Source organism: Aethalodelphis obliquidens, unplaced genomic scaffold (genome assembly GCF_003676395.1).
Source record: "Aethalodelphis obliquidens isolate GAN/ISIS:26980383/991018 unplaced genomic scaffold, ASM367639v1 scaffold46, whole genome shotgun sequence".
Lineage (NCBI taxonomy): Eukaryota > Metazoa > Chordata > Mammalia > Artiodactyla > Delphinidae > Aethalodelphis > Aethalodelphis obliquidens.
In genome coordinates this window covers 12205812-12218651 of record NW_020837990.1, presented here as the reverse complement: position 1 = coordinate 12218651, position 12840 = coordinate 12205812, and the positions used below count along the sequence as shown (strand labels likewise).

The following is a 12840-nucleotide window of genomic DNA, read 5'->3' as shown; positions in this document are numbered from 1 at the left end:
TTTAAAAGACAGCACTATTTCAGTATTGATTAGTTGATAAAGTCTCCTCAGACCATCTGTCAACTAATATAAACCTATGCACCAAAGAGCACTTTACACTTATAAAGCACTAATAAGTAATAAATAACAATGTCACATGTTAACATATCTGTCCCATTCATCCCTGGTCCAAGTTTAAACTCAAAGAGCTTTAAGGGAATATTGATACAAACAAAAACTGAAGTAAGGTTTACCTTCATATAGGGCAAAGTGAAACAAAAAATAAACTAAAGTTAGGTTTACCTTTATATAGGGCAGAATCTGATTCATAATTATGGTCTCTCTACCTTCCATGGGCAAGTTCTCACAAAGTTCTAAAAGAGATAAATAGAAAAAAAAAAATACTTACATAGAGCCATTACAAGGAGCCAAATGAAGAAATTTAACCGGGTTTATCAACAGTTTCAAGTTAAATCAAATCATATGTTTAAGCAAGTAAGCTCCAAGGAGGAAAACTGGCTTATTTTAAATGCACTTTTTGGTCAATCTATATGCCACTGTGTACCACACCAATCCAACCTGGAAATGCCTTCTTTTTTTTTTCTCCTAAAAACAGAAACAGGGTAACACAGCTGTTTGGTTTTAAATATAAAGGGAGTAGCTTTATGTGACAATGTAACATTTCAACACATTAAAATCATCTATTTACTTGAAAACATAATCTAGAACAAAAAAAATACAAAATTCACTGACATAAAGAATGCACCAAAGTGAATGACATAAACTACAACATAAACTGATGCCTTAACCTTTTACTTTGTGGGCAGCAGCTGCCCGGACTTCAGCTTCACAGTCTTTGAGTAGGTTCTGAAAGGCGGGGATGAGGTCATTTAGGGTGATTTTGGGACCCACAGCTTTCTGGAGCTATAAAAGAATTTGTACAGGTTTTAATGTATTCTAAACAAAATAAGTAACATGAACACACAAAACAGCGCAATCTTCAAGTATAGACAGTCCCCAACTTATGATCGTTTGACTTAAGATTTTTCAACTTTAGGATAGTGTGAAAGCAATACACGTTCAGTAGAAACCAAACAGCAGATTTTGAATCTTGATCTTTTCCCAGGCTAGCGATATGCAGTACAATCCTCCCGTGATGCTGGGCAGAGAGAGGAAGCCCCAGCTCCCGGTCGGCCATGCAATCACGAGGGGAAACAACCGATACGTGTAAAACCATTCTGTTTTTCACTTTTAGTACAGCATTGAATAAATTACATGAGATATTTAACACTTTATTATAAAATAGGTTTTGTGTTAGATGATTCTGCCTAACTGTAGGCTAATGTAAGTGTTCTGAGCACATTTAAAGTAGGCGAGGCTAAGTTATGATGTCCAGCAGGTATTAAATGCACTTTCAACTTGCAATGGGTTTATCGGGACATAACCCCATCCTGAGTCCAGGAAGATCTATATATGTTTTTGCCATGAGCACTTCTAATTCAGAAATTTTTGGTACAACAGCAAATCTGTGGGTTTCTGTTTTTTTTCTTTAGTACTCAAAAAATGTCAGTGCAACAATTTTACCTCTGAAAATTTGTCAGCTACCATATAGCGAACTCGCCAAGATTTATCTTCTGCTGCTTGTCCAAGTGTAGGCATCACCAAAGCCTCAAGGTCATCCTCAGAAAGTAACTGAGCAATATTGACACAAGCTTCCACAGCTAGGAGGCGCACTGAATCCTAATGAACAAAATTCCTTTCCGTTAGTCAGATAATATTTACTGAGAGCTACGCGGCAGTGTGTGGTGTGTGGTAGTGCCGTGGGTATCATTTAATTTAAAAAAACCAACCACACTATATGCAGCTCATGTCTTTATGTCTTGAAATAGCTGCTCCCTTTGCCTGGAATGGCAGGCATGTCAAAGCCATAAAGGCAGAAATGACTGTTTCTGAGCGAACAGCAAAGTAATGACGTTAGTTAGAGTTCAGGATTTTTATTAAGGAGAATGAAAATAAAATGTGAAGATTAAGTGAAAAAAGAAAACATTTTAATGATGTCTCTAAATCCTCACTATAAGAAGTTGAGGGATAAAAATGAAAACAATGCTTATACAAGTTGTTTACAACAGATCAAAACAGAGAAAGAGAATAGGGAATAAGGGTAAGGGAATGACTTAGGAAGCTCAGTTTTCAAAATACTCATTGTAGGATGGCAGTAATAGGAGTTTAGGCATGAGATAATGACTTGGAAAAAAATACATAGAAAAACAAATTTTTTAAGTAATTAAAAAAAGCATTCAATTTAAATGTTGATGATCAAGGACAGAATAACTTTGAGGTAGCCAAGCATAAAAAACCCAGCAGAAAAAATTAGGTATGGGATTAATGAACTCAGCTTCCCAAATGTAAACCACCAAGTATCAACGTAGCACCTGTATGACCTTTGCACAAGTGGAAGTATATAATTAGACAAATCAATGAAAAATAGGGAATTGAGCTATAGATTCGGGAATCATAAATATATTAGTAGGAACTGAAAATACATAAACATCTGAGCACCCAGAAGAAACAAGACAAAAATTTTAAGAGTATGTGTGTGTATATATACATATATAAATATTTTATATATGTAACATTCCTGTATGCGTATATCTAGGCATGTGCAAACACACAAGGGATAACAGCAACTCCAACTTTCCGAGACACTACACGTTTACAGATCAACAGTAACTTACCCTACGCCCAAGATACTCACTACTCTATCTAAAGGAACAGGCTAAAAAAGGCAGAACTAGGTTCTTGGTAGTAGCTATACAGCTATTTTCAGATTCCAAAAATTATGATGAATCAAGCGATTACCATCATCTATGGAAATATATACCCATCAATATTTGTTCAATTAATCAACTGCTTCTCTTCCAGAACTCCTGATTTTCTTCCCTATACCTGCTACTCCTCCCAGAATCTTCTCCACTCAGCAGTGACACCAGCATCCACCCAGTTGCTCAAGCCAAAAATCAAAGAGATCTTGATTCCTCTTCCCTTCATCCAATTCAATAATAGTTCTACTGACTACCTCCAAAACTATCTCCAGTTTCTCTCCATCTTCACTATACCACCCTAGTTCACCACTGTCTCCTGCCTGGATTATTACAAAAGTCTCCTAACTTGTCTTGCTGTTTCTACTCTCAATCCCACCTTACAATTTAGTTTCCACCCGGAAGCCAGAAGGATCTTTTAAAAATGTAGATTACATCAAATCACACTGCTGCTTAAAATCTCGGTGTATTCTCATTCCACCTAGAAAAGAAAATCCAAACTCTACACCCTTGTGGTTTAAAGGTCCCCCACAATCTGGCCCCTGCTTATCTTCTCCAAACTCATCTCTGATCAGAGTCCTTTTCACCCACTATGTTCTAACCTCAGGGCCTTTACACTAAGTGTCCTCTCTTCCTGGAATTCTCTTTTCCTGGAGCTCTGACACCCTAGGAAAGGGCATGGCTGGCATTTTTCTTTCATGTCTCAGTTTATGCCACCTCTTCACAGTCCTTCTCTGACTAACCAGTCTAGAGGATGCCCTACAATCACTCCCCACCACTGTGTTACCCGACTCTATTTTCTTCATAGTATTTATCCCCAATGTTTTGTTTGTTTATTATCTGTTTTCCTTCATTAAATTGTAAACTCCATGACAACATGGTCCCTGTACACCCTGTTTAACACTGTAAACCAGCACTAGAACAGTGCCTGATATGTAGAAGGTGCTTCATAAATACTTTCTCAATGAATGACTAAGGCAGGAGCAGCAATTCTATCAGTAGTCAGAGTGAATATACACACATGTATTTTACAACTAAGCACAATATTTTTTTGAGCATCCATTGCTGCTAATACCACAACTAGACATATCTCTTGATGAAAAGTAACCTCCACCTACGAAGTGATCTTATTGCCCCCCAAATATCAAACCTAACTCTCCTTAAGCCTTTAGATCAGAGCTGGGGCAAGTGCTGGCCAAATCTGAAAAGCAGCAAGTTTCTGTAAATAAAGTTTTACTGGAACGGCACCATGCCCATTAGTTTACATATTATAGAGTGCTACATACAACAGCAGAGCTTTGTAGTGACAACAGAGACTGTCTGGTCCATAAAGCCTAAAATATTTACTATCTGGCCCTTTCACAAATCTCCACTCTAGATTCAACTACCAATTTTGCAGGACAAAAGAAAATGTTAAATTATACCACTGGAAATGTAATCAATGAGATCTCAAATGAGGATTCCAAACCTGTACTGTCCAATGCGACAACCACTACCCACTCACTACCTACTTCTGTGTGCCTGGAATGTAACTAGTGCCACATGTTTAAAGGATAGTTATTTTGGATATATTGGGTTAAATAAAATATATTATTAAAATCAACTTCACCTGTTTTTTACTTTTTAAAACGTGGCTACTACAAAACTTAAAAGTAACAGCAGCTTACATTGTATTTCTGTTGGATACTGCTGTTTTAAACTATACTGTATGAGTAATAAAAATGCAAAGAGAAGTAAGGAGGTGGTTACCACGAAAGTCAAGATGAAGTGTTAGTCTTAAGGGGGTGGAAAGTGAGGAGTGGGAACTGGGGAGCAGGGTTGTGTTTGGGAGGGAGCCCATGCTGGGCTTCCGGGGTAGTGGCTGTCGAAGTTCTATCTCCTTTCATGGATGAAAGTCACAAGATGACATTAACTTGTAATGATTCATTAAGATGCATATTCACTTTGTGCTGTTTTCTATATATTATTTTAATAAATTAAAAAAATTATTTCAAAAGATTTACCATCTTTAGATCTAGAAGCTGAAAATAAGACTCATGGGTATGTATCTGCTGCTCGTGATCCTGTACACATAAAGTGATTCTAGGGCAGCAACTAGGTAAAACCTGAAGGGCTCTTCTTCTGGAGTCCAGGAACTCTGGGGGCTGATCCTCCAAAGCACCATACAGAGAGGCAGTGCAGCTTAGCAGTGAAGGCCATGAACTCTGGAGCTAAACTGCCTAGACTCAAATCCCCAGTCCAACACTGCTAACTATGCAACCTTGAGCAAGTCACTTCAATTTCCTGTGCCTGTTTCCAATTATGTAAAATGGGGTATCTACCTAATGGGGCTGTCGTGAGGACTGAATTACTTCCCGTATGTAAACCACTTAAAACAGGCTGAGAAAGATTTATTTAGGTGCTTGCTAGTGTATTATTATTGCTATTTCTACACCAATGAGATCCAGATCCTTGGATTTATAACTGCTATCAAGTGAAGTCATCCTATACACTCACATAGAGGATGCAGAGGGTCAAACAGCTTTCCCAATACATGCTATGCTTGTTTATCTGAAAGCCAAAAATTCCAGGAAACATTACTCTCCCATGACAATCCAGCCTGCAGTGCCCAAAGGTATGTTACCCTTTAATGCAGCTTTGGTCTTCCTTTCTAATTATGGCTCTCATTTCCTCTTTGACACCCCCTTCCTTTTAACAGCTGCTAATGTAAAAGAAAACTGTGGTCTGGCTAAGAAAGAATTATAAGGACACTGAGATGGGTCATATTAAACTTTATCCAGGCCAGAATTAAGTATTAATTCTGCAAAAAGGATCCTACCATGAGAACCAAAACACCCAAAGAAATTCTTAAAATTTTAAGAGGAGCATATCTGTGTACTTTAATTACTAAGAGTTAACCTACCTGTTCATCGGAAGCTAGATTAGTGAACAATGGAACAATTTCACTTTTCACACTGTCTAATTCCAAAACTTTTGCAAATTCACCCAATTTGGAAGCAGCAGCACGTCGTACCATTGGTGTGTCATCTGAGCACAAGGAACGGAAGTGCCTGCAGCAAATAAAATAATGAAGGTATTTCCTGTCAAATGCCATTGATGAAGCATCCCCCAACGCACACAGAAACTTTAGAGGTTTTCTCTTACAACCATCAGCGATTAGACTTCTACTCATAGAAGTAACAAGGGAAAACCCACGGGTATATTCAACTGGACAATAAAAAGTGGTGTCATTAATCCAACTACCCTGATACCAGTCACCACTGGTAACAGGGTACTGTGTAACTTGTCAGCTGTGAACTCCCAATAACCCCAAATAACTAAAAAATACCATATCTTACTGTCTAATTTCTGCTTTGACAGCATTTGAAGCCCTGGGATAGCAAACGCTGAACAAACCACATGCAGATGTGCGAGAGGTAAACCAATCCCCACTCGCTAGGCGTTTCACCAGAGGGACAAAGTGAGCCTCCAGAGCCACAGGAGTGTGCTCCTGGGAGATCTGCCTCAGGGACTCCACAGCCTTGTCTCGAACCACAGTCTCTTCCACGGTCGCCAGACTTTCCAGAGGAGGCTAAATAGACCAAAACGGAAAACGAGAGAGAAAACTTACTCAATCAGGTTAGATACAGATTATCACCTTTTAAAGTGACTGAAGGGAGGTGGTACATGTAACCAGAATGTTAGCTACATCACACCAAATGGTTACTTTCAGTTCACATGGTGATAACATATGGTGTGTCCAACCTGAAGACACGACTTCTGTAGGACAGCCAAGATCTCACGTCCCAGATGGCAATTCCCAGATGGTGTCTACAAATGACACAGTGGAAGAGACTTGACACAATATTAATATTATTGTGAGCTGAATCACTAGATTTAAAAGCTATGTAGCGGGACTTCCCTGGCGGTCCAGTGGTTAAAACTCCGTGCTTCTACTGCAGGGGGTGTGGGTTTGATCCCTGGTTGGGGAACTAAGATCCCACAAGCCGCACGGTGCAGCCAAAAAAACAAATAAATAAAAGCTTTGTAGCCAAATTCAGACAGGATAATGTACACTTCCTCGAGTAAGTGCAAAAACATGACCAGCGCTGGGCACCATAATTACATGAGGACATCTCATCAGGACACTGAGTCCACGGCCTTTGGGTTATTATTCTACCATTCCTGGAGGTGGACGCTACCTGTGTCCACTGTCTCCACACCAACCTATAAAAGGCTGAGAACAAAATCCTTTTTTCAGAATACATCCAGAATCTTCCCAAGAGCCACACACAGTGGGAGTTTCCAAAAGAACAATTAAGTGAAGAGTGCAGAGGTGGTAGCAAACCTTGCCTGCAGCTTTAGAAACAGAAGAGACCAAAGGGGCTGGTCTGGACTAGGATCAGTGAGTGAATATAACACAGCCCAGTAAAAAGTGACAGAGGGCAGGTTCTCTGAACCTCTGCCTTTCTGGGTTTACACTCAGTCCAGGCAAATGCAGCATATACCATGAGGTACAAATGTTAAAGACAAAACCCACATGTAGAACTGACCAGGAGAGTTAAACACAATTGTGAGTCAAAGGAGAGACGTGTGTCTATCCAATAATACATTTCAAAAATTATTTGATACACAGAGGTAGAAAGTACTCAGCTTTTCTAAGAGGCATTTCAGAAGCCCTTTGAAAAGATACTGCTTTCTGACTTGTAAAGGCCTTTCATGATCTGTCCACTGCCATCTCTGACCTCCTCTCATGCAGTATCACTGGATAATCTCTATCACTACTACAGGGTAAGGCAAGCTCCTGTCTCTTGATGTGAACTCTGCCTATCTCTCCATGCTCTTTTCCTATGCCCCCGGACCACCACTTCTTCCAAGTCTAGCACCAACACTGCATACTCCTGCAGTCCAACCGGTTCCATGCTTCCAAGGCTCTTAAACTCTTTCTTTTAAAATGATAATTATTGTTATATTCTAGCACTGAGGATACGGAAGAAACAAGGCCACAATTTCCTTGCTCTAGTGGAGTTCACATTTTTTTTTCTTTTTTAGGTCTTTTGATTTTATTTTTTTAAATTTATTTTATTCATGTATAGTTGATGTACAATGTTGTGTTAATTTCAGCAAAGTGATTCAGTTATACATATACATACATTCTTTTCCATTATGGTTTATCACAGGATATTGAATATAGTTTACATTCTAATGGAGGACGATAACAACTAGTCATGAAACCAACTAGATGGTGTTGAGTGTTCTGTAAAGAACTAGAATAAGGGGAATTCCCTGGCCGCCCAACGGTTAGGACTCCACGCTTTCACTGCCAGGGGCCCAGGTTCAATCCCTGGTCGGGGAACTAAGATCCCACAAGCCAAGTGGTGCGGCTAAAAAAAAAAAAAGAATAGGATAATGTGATAAGGGGTGAGTGGGGAAGCAATTTCAGGTTGAGTGGTCAGCGAAGGTCTCTGAGATGCATTAAAGTTGATATGTGAATGACAAAGAGACAGCTCCAGGAAGCTCAAAAAAGAAACATTTTATTATAGGGAATACCTAGGGCAAAAGTCTTAAGGCAATAAACCTGGTTTATTCAAAGAACAGAAAGAAGACCATTGTGAATGGAATGAGGTTATTACGAGGGAACACATGAGATAAGCTCATAGGGGCAAGTTTTGTAAACTAAGGTACAAGCTAAGGTAGAAATCTGGGATTTTCTAAGAGTCGTGGCAGGTAGTGAGTGATCCACCCGCTGGGTGAAGAGTGAACTGTAGTGGTGGGGCGGGAGGCATGAGTGGAAGGCAACTAGTTAGAAAGTTACTGCAGTAATCTAGAGGAAAGATCATGTCGTCTAGAAAGGTTAGAGGAATGAAGAGCTAGATGGTAGTAGGGATGAAGGAGAGTGAACTGATTTGGAATATATATAGAATCTATAGGAGTTACTAATGGATTAGATGTGGGAAATGAGGGAAAGCGAATTCAAGAATGTCTTCTAGGTTTTGGTTTGTGCAACTGGGTAGACGGTGATGCCATTTACTGCAACGGGGCAACTAATTAGGAGGCATATTTGGGGAAGAAAATTGATGTTGTTTTAGATATTAAATTTGAAATGCCTGTTTGACATCCAAGTAGAAAAATCACAGGCAGATATATAGAGAAAGACAAACATAGATATTTATATCTATCTTTCTACATATATCTATAACTGGAGTTCCATGGAAAGGTAAGAGGTAAAGACAGAAGTCACAAGAGTCAGCAACATAATACAGACAATATTCAAGCCCGGAAGCATTCAGCCCTATCTTGTCTAACTGGCAAATTCCTAGTCATCCTTCAAAACCTAGTTCAGACATTCTCTCCCAACAGATCTTCCCTGATCACCCTGGGTTAATCCCTTGCCCTTCTCTATTACTTGAATGCCTTTTATGTGCTTCAAATTTTTCCATCTAACACCGCACAGTAATTATTTGTTGACACATAAGGACAGAGGCCTCATTCCATTCATAATGCTCTTCTCTAACATTAACATTGTAACTTCAGTGCCTGATATAATAGGTTCTCAATAAATGTCAACTAAATTAAACTGAATTCATCAAATTCGCAAAGTAAGTCAGAAGCAAAAGTTACAATTAAAGACAAAACTAATAAACATTCCCAAAGCCATAACATTGCTAGACGAGCATTAAGATTTCCACTGTAAGGGGGAAAAAGCCATGAACAAAACCCATCAAATCCTTTTTCTCCCGACCTCTAAATTAACAAATCTACAGAGGCAAAAAAGAGGGAGAAGTTCTTTAATTCATAGTCAGAAAAAATAAGAAAGGGTTAATTGAGTCCAAAGGGCCTAGTTATTTGTCCTCTCAGTAGCTAACACTGTGACTATCCATAAAAAGATCTGTATAAAAAATGCTGCAGTGTGCCTATCACCAAACAATGTATCATTTATACTGCAAAAGTTGTAGGAGAGTAGGCAGAATATACTCACCAACAAACAGTGGGCAAAGTCAGGACCTCCCACCAGGCCAGTGAAATTTCCCAGCTGCTCAGCAAGAGCTAACAGTACCTCATCTTCATCATAAATTGTATCTGGAAATGACAACAACCCAGTACTCATCAACAAGGATATCTGGCCCAGAGCTGGACACTCACACAAAACTAGGAATAGACTCAATATATACCTAGATGGTCTGTCACAGTCCTAACAGCCTTTTCCTCCTTCTCAATCAAGAGTCTATGGATCTGTTTTACAGAATGAGTTAGAAATTCATAATCCATATCAATTACTTTCCTATTAGCTAAATAGTTAAGGTCTGAATATGTCTGGCCACAAAATTACAGTATATGCTGTCCTGTTTCTTCATGGGAAACAGCAGGCTCAGTTTAGTACTTACTAATACTGTGGGTAACAAATTCGAAAAAAAATAGCCAAAGTTTTGAAAGCCACTGGAAAACAGAAATGCCCATGCCTTTCCTCCAAGAGTCACATACCTGTAAGGAAAGGCAGCAGTTCAGTTCGCGTCCTTTCTACTCCAAGTGCTAGAGCAATTGTTGATAATTTCTTAATACTATTGAGACGGAGCTTTAAAAAAGTAGAAAGAACGAAGTCAAGAAACAGTTGTGATTTAGACAAAAAGACACTAATTGCATGCTTCCCTGGTGGCGCAGTGGTTAAGAATCTGCCTGCCAATGTAGGGGACACGGGTTCGAGCCCTGGTCAGGGAAGATCCCACATGCCGCGGAACAACTAAGCCCGTGCGCCACAACTACTGAGCCTGCACTCTAGAGCCCTTGAGCCACAACTACTGAAGTCCCCGTGCCTAGAGCCCGTGCTCCGCAACATGAGAAGCCCGCGATGAAGCCCGTGGGCAGCAATGAAGACCCAACGCAGCCAAAAATAAATAAAATAAATTTTTTAAAAATGTGAATCATTTAAAAAAAATTAATAAAAAAAAAGACAGCAGTTGCAAACAGGTGAGATAATAACATACAGGTAAGAATGAAGAAAACCTTTAATTTAGATTTCATTCTATGAGGAACCTCAAGAACAGTGGAACACGCCTTCATTAGCTAAAGGAAGATTTCTTAGGAGAAACACGTTGACGGGCCCATTAAACAAATGAAAGAAAATACAATATTCAGAAAAGTGAGACAATTTTAAAAAGAGAGAACTTTGGCAGTGGTGAAGCAGGTGAAACGGTTGAGTACAACCCCTGCCTTTTCAAAGAAAAGTTCCATCAGAGGTGATACACCGCCTCCTCTAGGTTAGTTAGCCATCCAACCTAATTTCTACCCCACAAGCCCAGCGGAAGGCAGTCATTCACCTGCACTTCACTGGGCGCCTTGGCATCCTTGCAGCCCGCTCCAGGCCCTCGCGGTTCCGCTCCGCCCTCCTCCCGCTCGCTCAGCTACAGGGATGACCCGCCCAAGGCTGGACGCGGCGTTCCCACCGCCCGGCCCGGAAGGAGGGCCCAGGAGGGAAGCCGGTTCTCCCACAACCGCCCCGGACCCGGTGCGACGCCGGGCCAAAGCCTCAGCCGGCCGGGACAAGGGGTGCTGGAGAGGTTCCCGGCCCGTCGGGTCGAGCCACCAGAATCCCTCACGGATCTCTCCCCTCCTCCCTGTCAAGTTTCTGCTCCGAGTCCCAGCTTTTAATCCCCGGGCCTCCCCTGCCCCGCGGCGGGCCTTCCCCCTTCCCTACCACGCGCCCGGCCGAGCCCGCCTCCGCTCCCCGGCCCGACTCCAGTACCTGCACGTCCTCATTGCGCAGCTCGTCGATTAATACCGCGATTGGGTAGAGCGAATCGTCTCCATCTCCGCCCGCTGCCCCCTGGCCCATGCGGGGCCCCGCCACGCCCGCCATGTTCTTTCTCCTCCGCTTGGTCGCCACCGCCCGCTTCGCGCCCAGGCCCCGCCCCGCGCCCAGGCCCCGCCCCGCGCCCGGAGAGGCGGGGCTCAGACCCAGGCTCGGCTAGTGCTGAGGTCCGGGAACCAAGTGCCTGGCCGGCCGGTGGAGGCCCCATCCCGGACCCCGTTGCCGGCGGTGCACGTCTGAACTCCAAAGGACAGGTGGGCTGAGAAAGCGAAAGGAGACCGCGTGTCCCTTCCCCAGGCAAAAGAAATAGGGGCGGGGATTCGTCCTGCTCATGATGATCTGAAGGCGTCGGGGACTTACCTGAGTGAACCAGGCTGTGCCCTCTTAGGACTCAGGCGGACCAACGAGGATGCCCAAGGACAGGAGGAAAAAAGATTTAGCGCCTCTCCTGACTTCCTCCTGGCCCTGAGCCATTTGGGTCTCCAGTCCTAATTTCCCCGCTATCCTCAAGCTTCCACAAAACCCCTCCACCTCTTCCTCCGGCCTGTGCGCCAGAATTGTATCTGGCTCCTGCCCCGTAAGACAAATAACGCGGGCGGTGAGAGAAAATGAACAGCGCTATCCAAACTCCCCAGTCAATATTTTTTCCGCTTTCTCCATGCAAGCTGTTAAAAACATGTTGCTCTCTTGTTTTTGTTTCTTTTCAGTTTGGTACTGGAATGGTGCCTTCTGTTGTATTTTCTTCCTCCCATTTTTTAGGTCTTTAGCATGCTAGAAGTACAACAATCAAGCAAAACTAGGGCAAGCTTTAATCCTTCCAAATTGGGTGGCATGGCTACTTTGCTTGTACAAGAAAGGCTAAACTGACCTCTCTAGAACTCCAGGAGTCCTCAAAGGCAGCAGTGGCAGGAGGTGAGGGTATGGGAGTGCTTTCTGACAAAATTTAGTGGGAAGTTTCCATTTACCCTTGTTAGGGCAGCATGGAATAACTAGAATGTCCCTTTTTGTTTGTTTGTTTTGAACTATGAGCAGCTTGGATTGATAGCTACCTATGGTGATCACAAGCTCTGAAATGGTAATTCTATGTGTTTGATTAATAAGAAAAGTAAAATTATTAATAAATCTAATTTAGGAGACTTTTAAAAAAAAACATGGGGTTCGGGCTTCCCTGGTGGCGCAGTGGTTGAGAGTCCGCCTGCCGATGCAGGGGACACGGGTTCGTGGCCCGGTCCGGGAAGATCCCACATGCCGCGGAGC

The 12840-nt window shown here is 41.9% G+C and overlaps 1 protein-coding gene across 2 annotated transcripts in view; it reads right to left on the bottom strand.

The window, feature by feature from the left end:
* PPP2R1B (protein phosphatase 2 scaffold subunit Abeta) overlaps window positions 1-11691 on the bottom strand; it is a 36163-nt gene extending 24472 nt beyond the window's left edge. For both annotated transcript variants that reach the window (XM_027082351.1, XM_027082350.1), the window contains exons 1-8: window positions 11518-11691; window positions 10260-10350; window positions 9757-9857; window positions 6137-6369; window positions 5701-5848; window positions 1564-1719; window positions 789-903; window positions 283-353 (exon numbers count right to left, since the gene is read on the bottom strand). In XM_027082351.1, the coding sequence (XP_026938152.1) occupies window positions 283-353; window positions 789-903; window positions 1564-1719; window positions 5701-5848; window positions 6137-6369; window positions 9757-9857; window positions 10260-10350; window positions 11518-11631 (1029 nt within the window). In that variant the 5' untranslated portion in view covers window positions 11632-11691. The remainder of the gene's footprint in view (window positions 1-282; window positions 354-788; window positions 904-1563; window positions 1720-5700; window positions 5849-6136; window positions 6370-9756; window positions 9858-10259; window positions 10351-11517) is intronic.
* Between the last annotated feature and the right edge of the window lie 1149 nt (window positions 11692-12840).